This window comes from Nyctibius grandis, chromosome 12, assembly GCF_013368605.1.
Source record: "Nyctibius grandis isolate bNycGra1 chromosome 12, bNycGra1.pri, whole genome shotgun sequence".
Lineage (NCBI taxonomy): Eukaryota > Metazoa > Chordata > Aves > Nyctibiiformes > Nyctibiidae > Nyctibius > Nyctibius grandis.
The window spans coordinates 2266271-2286545 of record NC_090669.1 but is presented as its reverse complement, the minus strand read 5'-3'; the positions used below and the strand labels follow the sequence as shown (position 1 = coordinate 2286545).

Below are 20275 nucleotides of genomic sequence, written 5' to 3'. Positions count from 1 at the left end.
AATGCAGCCCAGTATGGCCCAGTACAGCCCTGTGCAGCCCAGTACGCTGCAGTACAGCCCTGTATGGCTCAGGACAGCCCAGTGTGGCCCAGTACAGCCCAGCGTGGTCCAATACCGCCCTGTACAGCCCTGTATGGCCCCGTATGGTGCTGTACAGCCCTATACAGCTACGCACAGCCCAGTACAGCGCTGTACAGCCTAGTATGGTGCAGTACGGACCTCTACGTCCCAGTACAGCCCAGTGCAGCCTGGTACAAGATGGCCCAGTACGGCCCAGTACAGCCCAGTGCGGCCCGGTCGAGCCGTCCGTACCCCAGTAGAGAGGAGGATCGGGCGGGCGGCGCGGCTGCAGCGAGACCTCCCGGCCGCCAGGGGGCGGGTGCCGGCGCGGCGCATGCGCGGGGCGGGGCGGGAGGCCGGCGGCCGCGGTGTGAGGTGTCCGCTCGCCAGCCCGCCCGTCCCCTCGCCGCCGCCGCCGCCGCCATGGCTCTCCTGCACACCCGCCGGCTCCTCGCCGCCCCGCGCCTCGCCGCCGCCGCCGCCCCCCGCGCCAGGTGAGGGCTGAGGGGCGGCTCAGCCCCTGGGTGCCGGCGGAGGCGCTTTGCCGCCGCGGCGAGCGCGGTGCCGGGGGCCGCTGCGAGGCGGGACGGGGCGGGCGGGGGGCTGCGGGCCCTTCGCGCGGAGGAAGCGCGTCCCTCCGCGGAGCCCGTAGGCGCCGCCGGTGAGGCCGCGGTGGGGAAAGGGGTTGCCAGGGGGGACGGGGCGCGGATTGGCTGGGGCACGCGGCGAGGCGCGCTCTGATTGGCTGCGGCCGGGCCCGGCGCCTCCGGCCTGCCCTTGGGGAGCCGCCGTGGAGGGCGCGTGGGCGCGCGGCGGGGCGGTGTGCGCGTGCACAACGGGGCCGGGGGGACCCTGTGCACCGAGAAATGGGGCCGGGGGGACCCTGCGCACCGAGAAATGGGGCCGGGGGGACCCTGTGCATGAGAAATGGGGCCGGGGGGAGACCCTGTGCATCGTGTAACGGGGCCGGGGGGACCCTGTGCATCGTGTAACGGGGCCGGGGGGGGACCCTGTGCACTGAGAAATGGGGCCGGGGGGACCCCGTGCGCTGGGGCTGGAGCGCTGCTCCCCATCACGCACCTCGCAGTGAGACCAAGGGATGCCGTGCGGCGTGAAATGGGCCTGGGAATCGTGCGCTGTGTAGTGGGTCTGCAGGGACCCTGCGCACCGTGGAACGGGGCTGGGGTGGTGCTGCCCGTGTGCGGTGCTGCCCGCGCTAGAGCCGTGCCTTCGGGTGGGAGCGAGGGAGGGCCTGTGAGGGGCAGTTCTGCGCTGGCAGCTCCGGACTCCGCGGCCTCAGAAGCCAGCAGAGGGGTGGATGGGAGGACACGGGGTGCAGCTGGAGCCCTGCGAGGAGCCCAGTGCAGCTCCACAAGGCTCAGCTGACCTGAGAGCCACAGGGCGCTGGCTGGGAACACCGCCGTGACCAGGCGGCCGAGAAGCAGAGCGTGCAGAGGAATGTGGGCACGGCCTTGCTGCCTCCCTGAGCCCTTTGACTCCTGGCCCGTGCTGCCTTGGGAAGCTTTAAGGATCAGCTGCCAGCCCTTGCCAGAGCAGGAAAGCAGTGGGGTTGTTGTATTTCCCCATTCCAGCAGATAAAGGCGGCTATTAGATATTGATTAACCCTGTTCTGTCTGGCACAGCCCCTCGCTGCCTTGTGAGACAAATGCTCCCAGCCCGTGCTTCTTCTGAGGCAGTCTGGCTCTTCTCAGCAGGTATGGAGCAGCAGGTAGCTAGAACTTGTGTTTTCTGCCCCTGGACTGTAGCAGGCTTGTGAAAGGTATGCAAACCCGCTGGCAATAGCGTTGCTTTTCTCAAGCTTGTTACACAGCAAACTATAAATTCCCAAATTGAATCTAGGTCACCTAAAAGGGACGCAGACCATCTCTTGTAAGTAAGGAGCCTTTGTGCACAGCCCCTGGTTGTTCCCCAGTCCCGCGACAGGGGATGCCAGGCAGTGATTAGCAGTGTTCTGTTTCCTTATCTTGAGCAACTTCACGTGGTGCTCGGAGCCGATTGCTCTGTGCTGGGTACGGTCTTTCTGAAATCAGGACAGAGATGGAGAGATATGAAATGGTTCCAATGGCTCCCGTGGCACACAAATGCTAATGGAGGTAATAACTCGGTCTGCTGCTCTGATGGATCACCAGACAGCTATTTTAAATGCTTCTCTTGGTGGGAAGCTTGTGGCTTGAAAGGACCGTAGTAGCCAGAGCAGCCTGTTGGCATTGTTCTTGTGTAAATATTTGCTACAGCAGTGCCTGTCGCCGTTGGCCCCTCTGCTCTGCTCTGGCTTGCAGAGCTGCTGTAGGGACTTTGGCAGAGGTGTTGAAATCCAGTGTGTCCCTTGGCTGTACCTCGGGGAGCATGAACTGGCCTCTTCACAATGGAAACCTTCCCTGGGCTTGTGAACGCTTGCTTACCTACAGGAAAACTTGCTTTCTGGGCTTGGCTTTTGTCCATGAGCGTGCTCTTAGGTCCGTGCAGCTCGGGCCGTAAGCTCCACGTACATTTTTGAAAGGTGTTGCTGGTTCATGCAGTTCCTCATGCGTTTTCCTACCTTCTCTCTGTCCCATCTGTCACACTGTGCTCACAGCTGTGTATTAAACCAGCTCAGAAGACCAGCCAGGCTGAAGAATACGGAGACTACTTGAATACCAGGGCTGCTCAGCATCTAAACTCTAACTCAGGCCGCCTATGTCAAGTCCTGTAGCTGGAGAACGTGCTTTCTTTGCCTTACATCAGGTATCCCTCAGGTAGTTCAACCCCGGATTAAACTTACCTTCGTTTAGTTTTCCGCACCGAAATACCTCCAGCCTGGCAGAGAAGATGTGCAGTTTATAGCTTTGACCTTTACTGCAGACCAATGCTCTTTTGATTGCTCAAAATAAAACATAACGCAGCGCAGAGAAGGCAGCGTTACGGTAACACGGGGTAGCGGTGCGTTAGGGCTTGTGCCCTCGGATCCCTAGGAGATCTCCCAAACCCCTGTCTAGAAAGCTTTGCGTCTGTGATACCTCGGGTATCCTGATGTGTTTGGACAGCTCAGCCTGGACATTTTTCTCCTGTCTCCCTGCAAGCTCACCTCCCTGGAAACAGCACAGGAGTCTGTCTTCAGCCTTCACCCGAAAACCTTCAGCCTGAGAACGGGAAAATCAGTCCTAAACCCACCGTTCAGTGCCTTAAGCTGGTAGAAAGAGCGGCTCAGAAAGGAAGTACTGAATTCTGCAGAGTGCTGCAGCTTAGGTAAATGCCCCCAGGATCAGCCTTAATTGCAGCACTAGTAGAGCCCAGTGACCTGCTTAAGTGTTTGCAGGATCGGGACCTAACCACCCAAAACGCTGTAAAGCCTCCTGGTGAAAAGCCCAGCAGAATTCCATCTTCCCCCACCCCTCCATTGCCAGGAGGGCGTCAGGAGAGGTTTTCCAAAGCAGTTTTTGCCCCGACAGCCCCCTCGGCGTGTCCTGCTCAGGTTGGCTCCCCACGCTGCTCCTTCCCCACCGGCTGCAGCCCGAGCCCCCTCTGGAGGGGGTGTGTTGCTGGCATGACTGACTCACCCGCCTTTCTAAGTTGATCCTGTACTTAACAGGTAATTAAGCCTTGTTAGTGGTCTAGAAAATGCTAAGCACATCTTCCATTTCTAAACTGGGCTCTGCCCCGTAGGTGTTTGCTGCCCTTTTTTCCGCAGAGCCTGACAAGAGGAGGAACGGAGGCGTTTTATTTGGAAATGCTGTACTGGTGGGGAGGAGCAGTTGGGTCTGAGGAGGGCAAATGATGTTTGGGGCTCCATTGAGATGCAGGCTGCATACACATGCTAAGTGCAAAGTATGTTTATGTAGTGACTGAACTGGTCTAAAAGGACCCAAAAGAGGGACAGAGTGGAGGGGGAAGATGATTTGGTGAGTTCTGCTGCTCTGCAGTTGGTGTTAGAGCTACCTTAACCCACCCGGCCCCGCTGCCTTCAGCTGAGCTGTACCTGTCACCACAGAGCACAGCAGCGGGTCTGGCTGGCCCAGCATGGCTCCAGGCTGCCTGCGTTGCTTGGGGCAGGATCCAGCCCCAGGGCAGCATTCCTGTGTTGGGAGGCAGCCTTCCCCAGGCTGCAAAGCTTTGTAAAGCTGATATGTGGCAGAATTAGCTGAGAGCTTCTCCTTTAGCAATCCAGACTGAATCCTACTCCAGAGGAGATAAACCCAGGCTACTTTATGCTGCATGTTTTGTCTCCCAGCCAGCTCAGGGGTCTGGGTAAGTGATGCTGTGAGTCAGGATGCTCAGAGCTGCGTGGAGTCCTCGTCTTTAGTAATCCTGTCTTCAGGAGGGGGCCGTTACAGCCGTAGCCCTCTGCCAGGCAGGTTAAAAACCACCACGCCACTTCTCTTGTGCTGTCTACGGGTCTGCAAAGCCTGGATGTGGGATGGGGCAGAGGCTGTGGCCAAAGAGAGAATAACGGGTTTCTTTTTATAGCGTGGTCTGGTCTGCCCTTGACATTAAGAGAGCCTCTGCGTCTTCAGGATGTCCTGCCAACAGGGCAGAGGCAGGTGGTTTGTAGAGTAGGGCACAAAGCTCCTCCTGGCGCAGGGAGGTTTCGTGCTTGGCAGCAAGGGAAGGGGCCTTCACATCGGGGCTTGTCACGCTGGGAAGAAAGAGTCCTCCGTGATTTCCAGGAGAACAGCATTTGGCTACGACATCCCTCTTCAAGCAAGGCAGAGTTTGTAGGGCAGGGAAGGGAAATACCTTCGTTAGGTCAGCCAGCGTTGTGGGAAAAGCAGATCAGTTTTCATGCACAAGATCCCTTCCAGGAGTTTGGAAGAGGCTCCGTATTCGTGCTTCGTGCAATTGCCTGGGTCTGGCCGAGGTTCCTGGAGGGGACTAACCTACGTGATCCCACCTGTAGGCTGTGGAGAGATGGCACTTGGCCAGAGCCCGAGAGGCTTGTTTCCTGGGGCCTTTCTGGTGTCAGCACGTAAGGAAAGCAGGGCCATTTCTGTGCATTAATGACTTGGAGGGGGACAGTTATCTTCAGCCACAGTGAACTGAGGCTCTTTGCCCATTCTGCAACGTAAAATGCAATGCCAGATCATGGAGCATAAAGGAGTCGAGTTTTTTTCCCCCTGGATAGTTCTCTTACCACTGATTGTACCTTTTCCAGGGGTTTGAAGACAAGATTTCCCTTGAGGTTTTCTCTCTAGCCATGTTGGTGCACGTCCCTGCCCAGTTCTCAAGCCTAATTCTTAGCTGCTTTTTTTTTCTTTTTTCCCTTCAGCTCATGGTGGTCCCATGTGGAGATGGGTCCCCCCGACCCCATCCTGGGGGTGACAGAAGCTTTCAAGCGTGACACCAACTCCAAGAAGATGAACCTGGGTGTAGGGGCGTACCGGGACGACAACGGGAAGCCGTACGTCCTGAACTGCGTTCGCAAGGTGAGCCTGGTGCTGGCTGCTGGGCAGGGTGCCCTGGGGGGAGTCAGGGAGGAGGAAGGCCTCTGGGCAAGGTTTGTTGGTCCTTAGAGCAAGCTTTGTGTCTAACAGAGCAGGACAGTGTTCCTGGATGTCTTCCTTAGCATTAGCACTAATGCTTTTGAGACACAACAGAGCCGGTTGTTAAGTAGTAGGGGATAAAACAGGGAACACGTGTCCTGCTGCCATCCAGGTAAATCTAATTCATTGCTGGCTTCCAGGAGCCCTCCAGCCCAGCTGTCCTCTGAACTTCAAGGCTGACGTTCCCTGGGCCAGCCCACACAGGGAGGAAAGAGCTGACGTTGTCCCCTGAACGGATTAGTCTTAGAAATTCTGCTGAGCCCTTGTTGCCAGTTTCTCCCTAAGCCAGTCTGAAACTCCAGCCCAGGGAGCTGGATGTGGACACCGCCCTTGAGGGGATTACGGAGCCTTTCAGGGCTGTAAGCGTAGAAATAGGCTGTTAAATAGCTGTCAGCCGACACACGTATGGACTGGCTGGTCTCCTTGGTGTAGGGAGGATGCGTTGCCCATGTTTCTCATCCTGGGTTGTTTTTTAACCTGCTCCATCTAGCTCAGTAACGCTCCCGGCATGAGGAGGTGCTGCAAAGGGCTTGCTGCCCTACCTGGTTTGGGGGTGTCTCCCTGTGGGGACACAATCTCTGCCTTTCAGTAACAGTCAAGTTACAGGACAATTCCTGCTCAGGCACAGAAATGTGTGTCCTCAAGCAGCAGCGCTGACTTGTAACAGGCTGGATGTGGTGTTCTCCTCTGGGTTTCCTGGCTCTGCTGTACTGATGCTGGCACCCACTGAGGGCTCTGGTGGCCACTGGGCACCTTGCCCCGTCGTAAAAGCAGTCACCTGAAATGTTTGCTGCTGCCCTGGCTTTGAATGAGCCCTGATCTCTGAAGGGAAACTCCTGTAAACCAGCCTTTGCCCTTCTTGAGTGAATGAATGTGAAGAGAAGCAACCTTGAGCTGTCCACCATCTTCTCCACGGTGATGCCTTCCTTGCTGAATGTGTGTCCTCTTTCCTAGGCGGAGGCCATGATAGCATCCCAGAAGATGGACAAGGAGTACTTGCCCATTGCAGGGCTAGCGGATTTCACCCGGGCATCCGCACAGCTGGCTCTGGGTGAAAACAGCGAGGCTTTCAAGAGCGGCAGGGTAAGGAGCGGGCTGGGAAGCAGGGGGTGGGCAGCAGGAGGGGAAATCACCTTGCCAGGGGTCCCAGCTCCTTTCCCTGCAGCTGGAGTTGCTGACCCACGTGGTCCCCTCCAGCCCCATGTCCCTGTTGGGGTGTGCTTCTGCTAATGCTGATGTGGTGACAGGGCTGTTCCCTGTGTCGTACCGTGGCTGCTCAGACTCACGTATTTGTTTCTGCCCTTGCAGTATGTCACTGTGCAGGGTATTTCTGGGACTGGATCTCTGCGAGTCGGAGCCAACTTTTTGGTGAGTCCATGGCCAGTAGGGGAAGGAAAAGACATCTTTTGAGCAGAGCTGAATCTTTGGGGTTTTCTAACTGCTTGAATCTGTTCAAGGTGTTTGAACACACTGTCTTTCTCTTGACCAGCAACGGTTCTTCAAGCCTAGCCGTGATGTGTACCTACCCAAACCATCCTGGGGCAATCACACCCCCATTTTCCGTGATGCTGGCCTGCAGCTTCAGGCTTACCGCTACTACGACCCCAAGACGTGCAGCCTTGACTTCTCTGGAGCCATGGATGACATTTCTGTGAGTTGCCTTTCGTGCCTGGAAGCAGGGAGGAGATGTGGGGAGATGCGTGATCATCTTGCTTTAGCCTAAATATGATGCCTGAAGGCATCAAATCAAGGCCTTGCAGAGCTTGTCTGAGCTGTCTGGGGAAGAGTCCCATATCAGCTGCTGAGGAGAGTGCTCAGATGTCATTAATAATTCATTCTCTGTAACATCTTCCTTAGAAAATTCCAGAGAAGAGCATCATCCTCTTGCATGCTTGTGCTCACAACCCCACCGGGGTGGATCCCCGGCAGGAGCAATGGAAGGAGTTGGCGGCTGTGGTGAAGGTGAGTTCCTGGGAAAACCACATCTCTGGGCTTTCAGGGGTGGCATCTGGTCTTCACTGCACTAAAGGTTACTCCCTTCCCTGAGGCCAGGATGACTGTCGTGTTCCTGTACTGAAGACAGGAACCAGACAAATGCACCCGTAAAGCTTCTAGCTGACCGTCAGACTTTCTGCTGGCACCTTCCCAGGAAGCTGGGGTAGGGAGACCTGAAAGGAGAGCAGCAGGGTCGAAAGAGTGAGCTGGGATAGCTGGAGAGGGGCTCCCAGTGCTGGTGTATTAAAAATGCTGGAAGATCTTTCACATGCATGGTGTCTCCTGGCAAGCTTCAGCTAGAAACAGATAGGGGCAGGTTCTTCCTTCATCCTTCTCCTCCTCCTCCCTGCCGCTCCCCCAAGCTGTAGCAAGTGAAATTTGGCTTGTGGAAGCCTGACCTTAGTAGTGTCCTGGGAATTGGTAGATATCAAAGTGGCCTCTGTGGCCTATGGATGGCTGCAGGTCTCCTGACCGAGGAGCAGCGTGGCTGGGTTATCTGTCTGGAGGCATTGGAAGGGTTGGCACCTGCCTAGAGAGTTCCTGGGTGGATTTCCTGGAAACTGATAATACAGGAGACACTGAAATGGAATAACTTATTACTGCTGAATCCACTTTTGCCTCCTGGGCCAGACTGCACATCCCATAAATGCACTGGGAGGGTCTTTACCTGCTGTTTTGATGTGTGGTGGGTAGCTGTGGTTTTTGGGCTGCCTTCGCTGTGGCAAACGAAGGGGAATGGCTTGACTTCTGGAGGAGAACAGTTGCAGTTGAGCAGGCCACTGCCTGCCTGGCTCTTTTCAGCCTGCTGCCCTGCTCCCTGGAGGGGTGTTCAGCTCCTGTCACACTCTCTTCCCCTCTTTGCTGGCAGAAACGAAACCTCCTCGTGTACTTCGACATGGCCTACCAGGGCTTTGCCAGTGGGGACATCAACCGGGATGCCTGGGCTGTGCGGTATTTCATTGAGCAGGGCATCAACGTCATCTTGTCACAGTCCTACGCCAAGAACATGGGGCTGTACGGTGAGTAGGGCGGGTGGTGTGGAGACGGTTTCATCCGGGCTGCTGGAGGGGGCCCCGCTGCCTCCGGGGTTTAGCAGCCAGTGTCTTTCTGCTGCCTACGTTCATCCTGCAGTGCTGATCGGGGCACAGGAGAGAACCCGCTGGGAGCTGGTGGAGACCCTTCTAGAAAACAGGGCTCCACTAAAGCTACGTGGTGTTTGGATAAGTCCTGCCCCAGCCCTGGGTATGCAAGGTTGGGACCTGACTGCCCCTCTTTTCAGGAGAGCGCGCCGGTGCCTTCACGGTGATCTGCAGTGACGCAGAGGAAGCCAAGAGGGTCGAGTCACAGCTGAAGATCCTCATCCGCCCCATGTACTCCAACCCACCCCTGAACGGAGCCCGCATCGCCTCTATCATCCTGAACACCCCTGACCTGCGGAAGGAGTGGTAAGAGGGAACCCCTAACGCTCACGATGGCGAGACATGGTGGTGTCAGGGCAATGGTTGGACTCGATGATCCCAGAGGGCTCTTCCAACCTGATTGATTCTGTGACTCTGTGATTCTGTCTCTCTGTGGCAGCCCTGTGCTGTGCTTACTGCCTGCTGCTGGCGTGGGCAGCTCTGAGCTTGAGGGGTACAGTCAGAACCACGTGCCACTCCTTTCCTCTGGAGAAATCCCTGCTCGTGTCCTGGCATCAGCTGGTATCGGTCCAGCCTGACACAAACGAGTTTCACTTGTGATACCAAGTCAGAAAACACTGTAAAAGAGGAGATAAAGCTCCCGTAGGACTGAGGGCTGCAGGAGCTGCCTGTCCAAGGAGTGGAAAAGACTGCCTGAGGCATTGTAGCCACGTAGTATGTCTCACATGGGGGAAGTGGAAGCGTAAGCCCCCCAGGAATGAGACCCAGGAATGCAGCCCTCGTGCCCTAAGCCAGCTTCCTGGCACCAGCCCGTGCTGCTCTCCCAGCCCCTCGGTGTCGAGTCCCTGCCGGCAGCTGGCCTGGCAGAACAAAGGCTGGCAGTGTGCTGTGGCCTCGCTGCGTTCCTGTGGCAGGCTGACGCTTGTGCCTGATGCGGGGCCCGGCAGAGTCGTCTCCTAGCTGTGCTGCCTTGGGGCAGGGGTGTCTGCCTGTGCTGGGAGATACCCTGCACACTTTGTTTATCTGCAGATACTGTTTTATCTGGGTTTGGGCAGTGCTGCCCTGAGGCCTCCCACTCACCCGTGGCTTTCAAAAGTGAGATATGCTGATACTCTGGTAGTAGTGTCCAGCAGCTGTGGAATAAATAAATAGTCCCCTTCAGGCACCAGGAGAAAGAAGCAGCTCCCCAGCTGGAGCTGCAGGTTCACGCTCTGGTCTTTGCTCAGCTGCATCCCCTGTGTTTTTGGGTGTGAGGCCCTTCTAGGTGTAGAGGGTTGATTGCTGGTAGTTGGGAGAGGGGGGAGCAGTGCTGGTGCATCCAAACCCTGCTCTGAGCGGTTCCTGCGTTGGCTTCTCAGGCTCGTGGAGGTGAAGGGCATGGCCGACCGGATCATCAGCATGCGGACTCAGCTGGTGTCCAACCTCAAGAAAGAGGGATCGTCCCACAACTGGCAGCACATCACTGACCAGATCGGCATGTTCTGCTTCACGGGGCTGAAGCCTGAGCAGGTAAACGCAGTTCCGGTGGTCTCAGGGTGTCGTTTGTGGTCCTTGGCAGGAAGATGTTGCCAAAATGAGCTGTTGTGGGTGGTTCATCCTCCAGGCCTACAGCACTGGAGCATCATGAGGACCCAGGTCTTGCTCTGCTCCCTGCTGTGCTTGTGGAGGTTGAAAGCAGACATATCCTGCTTATCTGTCAAAGGAAGCAGTCACTTGGTGCTGCTCTGAGTGACCTTAAAGGTCAGCTTAAGTGAGGTGACTCTCCCAGCTGAACATCTCCAGTTGTTTGCACGTTGCCTGAGAGCCGAGCAGCATCTCTCGTGGTTTGCAGCGTGCGCTGCTGGCTCTGCAGGCAGTGGGGTGCCGTGTCTGCTGGCTCCCAGTTTGCTTTCATTTCCAGCAAGCTGAGTAAATGTGCACTCTGCTAGCAGAGCTGGAGGTGGGCCTGCGGTTTGAACTCTGCTCTTTCACCCCAGGTGGAGAGGCTGATCAAGGAGTTCTCCATCTATATGACGAAGGACGGGCGAATCTCTGTGGCGGGAGTTACGTCGGGCAACGTGGGTTACCTGGCTCATGCCATCCATCAAGTCACAAAGTAAAGACAAAGGCGTGCCCTGGAGCTGGTGGCCTTCCCTTCCCCACCGGCCGAAGATGGGGAGGGAAAGGAAACAAGCAGAATATTTCCAACCACAGCACTTGACACCGCTGCTGAATGTATCTTGTAGATAAGTTGTAGAAACCTAGTGGAAACCACCCTGCGCTGTGGAGCAGGGACATGATTGCTGGCTCCCGCTCGTCACAGCCGTTCTCCCCTGCTCTCCATCCTTTGTCAGCCCAGCACCCATCTCCACTGGAGGAAGCAAATGCTTAGCGCTGCCATCCTACCGGCGTAGGCACCAAAGGCTTCCCCACGCTCGTTTCTCCATGAGAAGGCTCTGGGAGGCTGTTGGCCGCTGGCCCAAGCGGCAGCGGGTGGGGAGCCGGGTGGGCTGAGTGGGTGGGCTGCTCAGGTGCCACCTCCTCAGCCTGTCCCTGCTGCCAGCAGGCTCCGTCCTCCTTCACCCTCCTAGCCTGGGGCTGGGCAGTGCCAAAGCTGCCCTCAAACAACCAGCTCTGAGGACTTGTAACTACTAAAAGCTGCTCCATTGTTGGCTTCGCTTTTTCCGTCTGGGAATCTCCTTTCAGGTGTAGTTCACAGAGGCACTGGGGTGTGGGGCGGACACGTTTCACTCCTCTAAACCTGCCTGGTTCTCCTGACTTCGCTCCTGTGCCCTGAGGTGAAACAATTTCTCACCCCCACTAAGAAGCTCCTCTGACAACTGCTCTGTGTTGGTCTCTGCCTCTCCACGTCCCTGTACCACCCCCAGCAGCCCTCCCTGCAGAGCAGTCTGTGTCTGTCCCAAAGCCCTGGGCCAAGAGGGGGCCCTGCTGTGTCCACCCTCACGTGGGGCTGCGGGGTGTCCCTCTGTTCAGCCAAATTTCTGGCGACACCAGAAGACAGGAGGGAAAGATCCTGAGGGAAGTCGGAGAGCTGACAACTCAAAAAACATTCTGTCCTCTTACGCTGAGAGTCCCTGAGGCCCTGTGGCTTACTGGACTCTGATTTTTAATCGAAATAAACGCACACGGCTGTGTCAAGCTGGGGGCTTCTTTCTGTCATTGTACAGCTGGATCCTGTCCCTTCCCTGCACCAAATATTCCCTGTTGGGGACGTGCCAGCACAGGGGATCTGGTATGGCCAGGGAAACCCTGATCTCCTGAGGATCCCGCATAGAGAGAGGGCAGTTCCCACCTGTGTGCCCCAAGAGCACTGGGGGGTGTGGGCTGAGGCTGCCCAGGGCAGGAGTTTGTGTCATGAAGCTGAAATTGAAGCTGATGGGGTTGAACGTGGGTGTCACTGGGGCAAGCGTGGGTTCCCAAAGGGTGCCTCTGCCCAGCCACTGGAGCACGATTGAGTTTCTCCTTGCAGCAAGCAAAGCTGCCTCCCTCAGTGGGCCTGGGGGGTTACTTCTGAGTCTGTGTGAGCTTGCTCCACCCACGGGCACCTTTCCCCTTGGCAGCCGTGCCAGGATCATAGAATCATAGAACTATTTTGGTTGGAAAGGATCTTTAAGACCATTGAGTCCAACTGTTAACCCAGCCCTGCCAAGCCCACCACTAACCCATGTCCCTCAGCACCACATCTACACGGCTTTTAAATCCCCCCAGGGATGGGGACTCCACCACTGCCCTGGGCAGCCTGTGCCAGTGCTTGACAACCCTTTTGGGGAAGAAATTGTCCCTGATCTCCAGCCTAATCTTAGGATGTTTAGCAGAGCAGTCCTCGTTTCTCCTTCCTGCCCACAGCACCCATCTTCTCCTGGGAGCCGGGACGGGCCTGTCTAGGGCACGCTGCCACCGCACTTGCCTGCAGAGGAGCTGCTTGCGCTGGCCGAAGAGGGCTGGAGCCTCTCACTGCTCCCCAGCAGTTCGCTCTCAGAGGTGACGGTTGTTTACATGGCCCCGTGCCCGCAGCCGCTCGCTCCCACTTGTGCAATAACCCACTTTCCGTGCCCTGGGTGCTGTGGGCTCTCCCGCTGTGCTCCCCGGCTCCGGAGCTGCCTTCTCCTGCTCGCAGAGAGCCCTTTTCCCCCGGGTTAGGCCTTTCTGCCAACTGCTCCCTGCTATCACAGCAGCAGAGCCGGAGCACAGCCCTGCCTTGGCTCCCGCTCCGGGCTTGGGGGTCCCTCCGGGTCCAGCTGCAGAGCGCTGGGGACGGGCAGGGATGGGCTTCCCGAGGCGCGGAGCCCCTCGCCCGCTGCCCCCCGGGGATGGACGCGGTTTACCGGGGCTGAGATGCGGGCGGGGGCGGCGGGGCGGGCCGGGGGCGGACTACAAGCCCCGGCGTGCAGCGGGCAGGGCGGTGCCGGCGCCGCGCCGCCGCCGAGCCCAGCCGGGGCCGGGGCTCCCACCGCCCGGTGAGTGGGGCCGGGACACGGGGGTACCCGGGGCGGGGGGAGCCCAATGCTGGGGCCGTGTCGCGTCCCCCCCGCCCCAGGACATCGCCGGCAAAGGGGAGGTGCCGGTCACCGGCCCCGGGCCTCGGTGGGGCGGGCGTGGGGCAGCGGCGGGGCCCACGGGGGGCCGTGGGGCTGCGGAGTCCCCCTCGGAGAAGCGCCTGCTCTCGGGGTCCCTGGTTGTCACGGGCGGTGGTGGCTTTGCCTGGGGTGAAGGGACAGCCGGGCACCCCGCAGCAGCATCCTCTGGCCGTGGGAGAAGCACCGGCCCCTTCCTTATCCGGCCCCACGCGTGCCAGCGGCCCCACCGGCCTGGGGACCCGGGACCTGCCCCCGGGGGAGGGGGCTGCCTTTCTTCTTCCCTTGCGCAGACCTCTGCAGGGTTTTTTTCCTCTTCCCCGTAAATCTTGGCAGAGGATTCCCTGCACAAGCACGGGGTTTGAACGGCCTAGAAGCAAGGGGTGGGCTGGTCAGGAAGGGTCTCTGGAGATGTCATCCAAGATTTCCCTTGAAAAGAGTTTGCTCTTGGCTGTGTGGGTCCCTGCGAAGCCCCGACAGGTTGTGAGGGTTGATCTCCTTCAGCTCGGAGGCACTGGGGTGAGATCTGGGCTGTCCGACCCCCAAAGGCTGCGGTGCTGGAAACACCAGGTCTTCAGGTCCAAAAGCTTCGGAGACATCTTGTGCTAGTGGTCACCGTGGGAGTGCACTGGAAGGGGCCAGTCCTGCTTTTCCTGGTGACACGGCGTGTCTGCTGCGTGCACGGGTCATTCCCGTTGAGCCCAGCCTTGATCTTTACCCAGGAGCACGTGCAGGGCGGCTCTTGCAGAGCTTGCAGGAGTTGGGGTTCAAATCAGGAAGCGAGCCGTGACGCTGGGTCTCGTGCCCGCAGAAAGGCGAGTCCTGCCGTGAGGCTGCGGCTCCCGAGTCCTGCCGTGAGACTGCAGCTCCCCAGCCCCGCGGCCGGGGCTCAGTCCCCTGTCCAACGGCAGCGGTGTCCTCACCCTGGCTTTGGGGGACAGGAGGTGAGTTCTCCTGCTGTATCTCTGCTGGCATGAGGACACCTGCATGCTGTGAACCCCAAGCTGAGACCCAGGGAACTCATTTCCTCTGTGCCCCTGTCGTGATGCCCATGTTGTCCCTTGTTAACATACCTTAATTAACACTTACAATGTCCTTCTTCACCCTCTTCTAGGAGCTGCTGCGGTCCCAGCCTGCCCCTTCGCTGCCCTCCCTGCCTGATGGAGCCAGCACGGGCAGAGGACCCTCCTCGAGGCGGCCGGCTGAGCCAGGTGCGGGAGCGCTAGTGGGACGTGGACGGTGGCGTGTGCCACCCTAGGAGGGACGATGGCTCAGGGCACCGGGAGCATCAACAGCGACTACAAGGATTGGGAGTGGAACACCGATGCCGGGGAGCGGGCCAGGCTCCTGCAGAGCCCCAGCGTGGAGACGGTGCCGAAGAGCGGAGAGAGCCAAGGCAACGGTCTGGGGGCCACGTCGGCTTTGGGAGCCGTCTTCATCGTGGTCAACGCTGCCCTTGGGGCTGGGCTGCTCAACTTCCCCGCTGCCTTCAGCATGGCCGGCGGCGTGGCCGCGGGCATCGCGCTGCAGATGGTGAGAGGGTGGGGAAGGGACAGTCCCCTGTCCCACCCTGGGAGGGGGCATGGAGGGGATGTGTGGAAGTCCAGAAGGCGCTCGGGGAGGAGCTGGCTCCTGGGAAGAACCCCGTTGAGCGAGGTGCACCTCAGTGTGTTTGGGGATAGCTACCTGGGGTGCTTTGGGGACCTCGGCACACTGTTGCCTCAGTGTCCCCTCCCTGTCTCTTCCCCACCTCAGTGCATGTTGATCTTCATCATCGGAGGCTTGGTCATCCTGGCGTACTGCTCACAGGCCAGCAATGAGCGGACCTACCAGGAGGTTGTGTGGGCCGTCTGCGGGAAGGTGCCCGGCGTCCTGTGCGAGGTGGCCATCGCCGTCTACACCTTTGGCACCTGCATCGCTTTCCTCATCATCATCGGAGACCAGGAGGACAAGAGTAAGTGTGTTCCACGGGGGGAAAAAATAACTAGTTGCTGTCCCTGCGGCTGGAAGGGGACAACCTGACCGCCCCGGTTGTCCCCACAGTCATTGCTGCTCTGGTGACGGAGCCCGAGGAAGCTGGGAGCAGCCGCTGGTACACGGACCGCAAGTTCACCATCAGCATCACCGCCTTCCTCCTCATCCTGCCCCTCTCCATCCCCAAGGAGATCGGCTTCCAAAAATACGCCAGGTGTGTGGGGAGAGCCCGCCGGGGCTGGGAGCCGGGGTGGGCCAGCCAGCACCCACCTCAGCGTGGTCCCAGGGGACAAGCAGTGAGAACGCCGTGATTCTAGTGCTGTATCTGTCCGCTTGTCCTTGAGGGGTTGGACATCTCTTCCTTCTGCTTCCCGTGCCTCAGTTTCCCCATCTGGGAAGCAGAGGAGCTGCTGAGCACTGTGCGGCCCCAGTGTTGTACTTTGGGGCTTGTGTCCCTCCCTTCTGCTTGCCGGAGGTAGCGGGGAGAGCTGCTTTCATCTGCGATGTCCCCTGTCTTTGGAGTTGGCCACCCATTCTGCAGGCCAGCCCTGCTCCACCAAGCATCTTCATAGAATCACAGACTGGTTTGGGTTGGAAGGGACCTTAAAGACCATCTAGTTCCAACCCCCCTGCCATGGGCAGGGACACCTTCCACTAGACCAGATTGCATCTTGGTGTCCCCTGGCTGCTGGAGCCAGACCAGGGCTACCAAGGAGCATCACTTCTTTAACACTCGCCTCTTTCTCCTGCCCAAAACCCAGCCCATCCCCTTGCTGGCAGGTCTGCCACTCGCAGCGGCACAGGACAGCCCCTGAGTGCAGCAGGATCTGCTCTGGGGACAGCGGGTGACAGTGCCTGGCATATTCCCATGAGAAGGGGGAGCAGGAGTGGTCCCAATGGGAAGGAGTGGGGTGGCCTGGGCTGTGCAGGGAGGAAGACGGGGCTGGGCAGGCTGGGAGGAGACCCTCACAGAGCAGAGCGGCGGCACGCTGACCGTCTCCTGTCCCCTCTTGCAGCTCCCTAAGCGTGATTGGCACCTGGTACGTCACGGCGGTCATTATCATCAAGTACATCTGGCCCGACAAGGAGCTGGTGCCTGTGGAGATCCCCACCAGGTGAGTGCAGGAGACCTGATGCTGACAGTGGCCATCACAGCACTGCAGAGCCAGGCAGGGCTGCGGGAGCGAGGGCTGCAAAGGCTGGGGACAAATCCTTCACGAGTCCCATCCCTGGGCCTGGGGACATTGCATGTTGCTGCCAGAAGCTCCCAAGGGGCTGCATCTTTGCATGTTTTAGAGGAGCGGGTGGTGAAGGAGAGGAAAAAGCCCTCTTGGAGGTCCCCACGGCTCCATCGCAGGTTTTGAGGAGCGTTGATTGCCGTTTAGCTCCCACACAGCCGGGCCCAGGGTTCGCCATGCAGTGCTTGTGCTCACCCAGCAACCAGGGCTGTGTCTGTTTTAGGGTGAGGTTGGTTGTTTCCTTGGCCAGCACAGCCCCTGTGGCTCGTCCCCTCCCTCACGGCGTGGGGACGTTTCTGGACCCAGTGGGAATTTTAGGGCAGAGCAAAGTTTAGACCAGTTTTGGGCACTGCCCAAGTAGATCCTTAATTTTTTACTGATTCTTTTATTTTTTAAGTCCTCACTTTTGTGTGGTTCTGTCTCGGTGAAAGGTGTGCAGGGAGTGCCAGGTCCCAGGAAAACCTCGCTCAGTGCAAAAGCACCGTCCTGGGTGGGGGGACATGGTAACTGTGGGGGGGGGAGCAGGTCAGCAGAGGAGAGAACCCATCACTGAGCACCCCCGGGGCACTGGGTGGGGGGTACGGGGGGCCCTGGACTGACCGGTGGGTGTTTCTCTCCCACCAGCCCCTCCACCTGGACGGCTGTCTTCAACGCCATGCCCACCATCTGCTTCGGGTTCCAGGTAAGGCCACGAGAAGAAGCCTTCTCCAGTGACAGACCCGGGGATATCACGCGTGAGATCCCGCGTGGCTCCCCGTGAGGCCGGCTCAGCCCATGGCGTGTCCCCGCTCTCTCTCCGTGTCCCCGGCAGTGCCACGTGAGCAGCGTGCCCGTCTTTAACAGCATGAAGCAGCCGGAGGTGAAGACCTGGGGGACGGTGGTGACGGCGGCCATGGTGATCGCTCTCTTTGTCTACACGGGCACTGGTAAGCGAGGGGATGCCGTGTGAGAGTGGCACAGTCCCTGGAGGGGCTGTGAGCTTCTGGAGGGCAGGGACCCTCTGGTCAGCAGAGGGACAGAGCAGGAAGGGAGGGGAGTCCATCTAACCCCCTGTGCCATGTGCCATATCCATCCAAGTCTGGTCCCTCAAACACGTGTGCAGGAGTTGTGTCCCCGTCCCCCGCTGACTGCTCCCTTTCTGGCAGGCGTCTGCGGCTTCCTGACCTTTGGAGCCAGCGTGGAGCAGGACATCTTGCTGTCCTACCCCTCCAACGACATCCCCGTTGCCCTCGCCCGGGCCTTCATCATCCTCTGCGTGCTGACGTCCTACCCCATCCTGCACTTCTGTGGCCGGTGAGCGCTGGGAGGAGGCAGGGGCTGGTGTGGGCAGGAGGGGCAGCACGGAAAACGCCCCTGCCCTGGGTCTGTGCCCACAGGGCTGTCTTGGAGGGTCTCTGGCTCCGCTACACGGGGGTGACGGTGGAGGAGGACGTGGTTCGGGAGCGGAGGAGGCGCCTGCTTCAGACCATCAGCTGGTTCCTCCTGACCCTCCTCCTGGCTCTCTTCATCCCCGACATCGGCAAAGTCATCTCTGTCATTGGGGGCTTGGCCGCCTGCTTCATCTTCGTCTTCCCAGGTAGGGCATCCCGGGATGCTCAGGGGCTGGTGGAGGTCTCTTGGCCTTGTGTCTCGAAGAGGGAGGGAGTGGGGTGGAGATGCAGGAACCAGGAGGTCTTTAGGGAAGGACAGAAGTGTGGCGTGAGGTCGGGCGGCAGCCAACTATTCTGACTGGACTCTCTGCTCCATAACGGGGAGTGCGGCTCCCTGGCTTGTGGGTGTCTGCTCAGTCCCCAGGGGACCGTCCTTATCTGCGTCTAATTTGCCACCCTTGCCTTTCAGGGCTCTGCCTGATTCAAGCCAAGCTCTCTGAGATCCAAGAAACCAGGGCAATCAGGTAACCCAAACGTGCTTCCTCTCCCCCCTCTTCCCCTGTGGGTATTGGGGTGAAGGTCCCCTCTAAACATGCCCTGTCCTCCTGCATCCGCAGCTGGTGGGCCCAGGTCAGCTACGGGGTGTTCATGGTCACCCTCGGAGCCTTCATCTTCGGACAGACCACCGCCAATGCCATCTTCGTGGACCTCACAGCCTGACTCCTCCTCCGGGCTGGACCGCGCTGCTGCTGCTGTGGGGATGCACATTCCCCCTAGGACCAAAGGGAAGCGGGGAGAAAACACGTTGGCGTGTAGGGAAGATCCAAGAGGAGCGTTGTAATCTGGGGCTTGGCTGAAAGAGCCCTGCGGTGGTTTTTATCTTGTCGTCTTAACGTACCAGGCAGTCAGGCTTGTCCTCTCAGCCCTGACTCCCTGGTGAAGCCAGAGCATCACTACAAGGGGACCTGTAGTCCAGGTCGAGCCCGTTCTGCCCCTCTGGGGTAGGCATCGCTACCTTGGACACCACGAAGGGGTCGTGGTTGGGGTTTGCGAAGGCATGCTGCTCTCACCCGTGTACCCCTGGGCTGGTGGAGCTCCTCTCCACAGCTTAAACTCCTTCTTCTCCCAGCGTTGGAGGGAGACAGCGTGTCTTGCATAGAGGGAACTAGTAATCATGTTTTATCAGGCAGGGCGACGTCCCCATAGTCCTCTTCTGTGTCAGTGTTTGAACTCTGCTTTCCCGTGGCTCATCTCACCGGTCTCCTGCCCTTACCCTTACATCTCCCTCCGCCTGGGCTGCACTTTCTGTTATGAAGTGGGACCGTCGCCTTCAGCCTGATTTTGTTTTTTGGAGGATCAGGACGAGCCCGGGACAACACCAGTGCAATGTTTCCCCTGCCAGGGGCTGCTCACTCACTAGAGAAGGTGCTGTGGCTGCATCGACCTGCTGGAGACACTACAATAGAGCAACACTCTGCTCCAGATTTCCAATCCTGTTCATCCAGGAGGTGTCCAGGGAATGGGACTGGGCCAGATGTAGGTTTTAAGGGATGCTCTGGGGATAAAGCAGTCATTATTTATCCGTTTTGTATTGTTCCCTTGGTCATTTACACTCTCTGTGGCTGGTGTTGCTCTGGGCTGTCCCTGCGTCACCTGTCTGGATGGTAGTTTCACTTCTGCTTTCGCTGGTTTGAGCAGTTTCTCCAGCTGCAGATTTGGTTGGGGGAGTTAAACCTCAACAGCAAACTGCTCTTTTTCAGTCTTTGAGTTCCCTTCTTCCTTGTTTGGCTTCCAGAAGCTTGGGGGAGGGAGGAATTCATGTGTATCTATCACTGCTTCAGTGACGAGGGTCCAGCCCAGCTTTGTGCACCACCTGCTCCTTCTGCATCTCCTGGAAGCAGCCCAGGGTGTCATGGTGGGCAGGGGAACTGTACTTCTCACCGTGGTGCTCTCCCTCCGTGACCAGCGGCAGTGGGTGGGAGGACAGCACGTGGGTGCTTCCCCAAGGTGGAAACATTTGATCTCTCCCTACTGATACTTGCTGCCTGTAAATGCAGACCTCTCCACTGCTCCTTGGGACAAGACAGGGAGACACATGGAGAAGGAGGAAGAAAAGCCCCAAGCACAGCGTGAATGTGTTGCGGGACCCTGTGAAGGCACGTGTCCCTCCTGCCTCCCTCAAGGTACCTCCAACCTCTGTGCTCTCAACTTTTGACAAAACCAGGCTCCAGCAAACCCCCCATTCGTATGGCACCGGCTGCCTCCCGAGCCCCTTCACCCGACTCCTGCCTGAGAGCCAGTGCTGGGGCTTGGGCATAAAGAAGGTGCCCACCCTGAGCCACCCAGCCCTGCAGACAGCTCTTCCTGGACATAGGGAGCACAGAGCCA

General features: G+C 58.6%; 2 protein-coding genes across 3 annotated transcripts; both read left to right on the top strand.

Annotated features, from left to right (window-relative positions):
• Positions 1 to 406: 406 nt before the first annotated feature.
• On the top strand, positions 407 to 11869 carry GOT2 (glutamic-oxaloacetic transaminase 2). The gene is made up of 10 exons (XM_068410993.1): positions 407 to 554; positions 5324 to 5480; positions 6552 to 6680; positions 6906 to 6965; positions 7087 to 7248; positions 7455 to 7559; positions 8461 to 8611; positions 8872 to 9037; positions 10090 to 10240; positions 10708 to 11869. Exons 1-10 carry the CDS (start codon positions 484 to 486, stop codon positions 10828 to 10830), a joined length of 1275 nt encoding a protein of 424 aa, XP_068267094.1. The 5' UTR covers positions 407 to 483; the 3' UTR covers positions 10831 to 11869.
• Positions 11870 to 13137: 1268 nt separating this feature from the next.
• On the top strand, positions 13138 to 18703 carry SLC38A7 (solute carrier family 38 member 7). Of its 2 annotated transcripts, XM_068411305.1 has the most exons (12): positions 13138 to 13188; positions 13810 to 14249; positions 14420 to 14838; positions 15061 to 15259; positions 15349 to 15493; positions 16296 to 16394; positions 17142 to 17199; positions 17329 to 17443; positions 17663 to 17810; positions 17894 to 18093; positions 18357 to 18411; positions 18505 to 18703. In XM_068411305.1, exons 3-12 carry the CDS (start codon positions 14572 to 14574, stop codon positions 18605 to 18607), a joined length of 1389 nt encoding a protein of 462 aa, XP_068267406.1. In that variant the 5' UTR covers positions 13138 to 13188; positions 13810 to 14249; positions 14420 to 14571; the 3' UTR covers positions 18608 to 18703. The 2 variants fall into 2 exon arrangements, with proteins under 2 accessions (XP_068267406.1, XP_068267405.1); XM_068411304.1 differs by lacking the exon at positions 13810 to 14249.
• The last annotated feature ends 1572 nt before the right edge of the window (positions 18704 to 20275 follow it).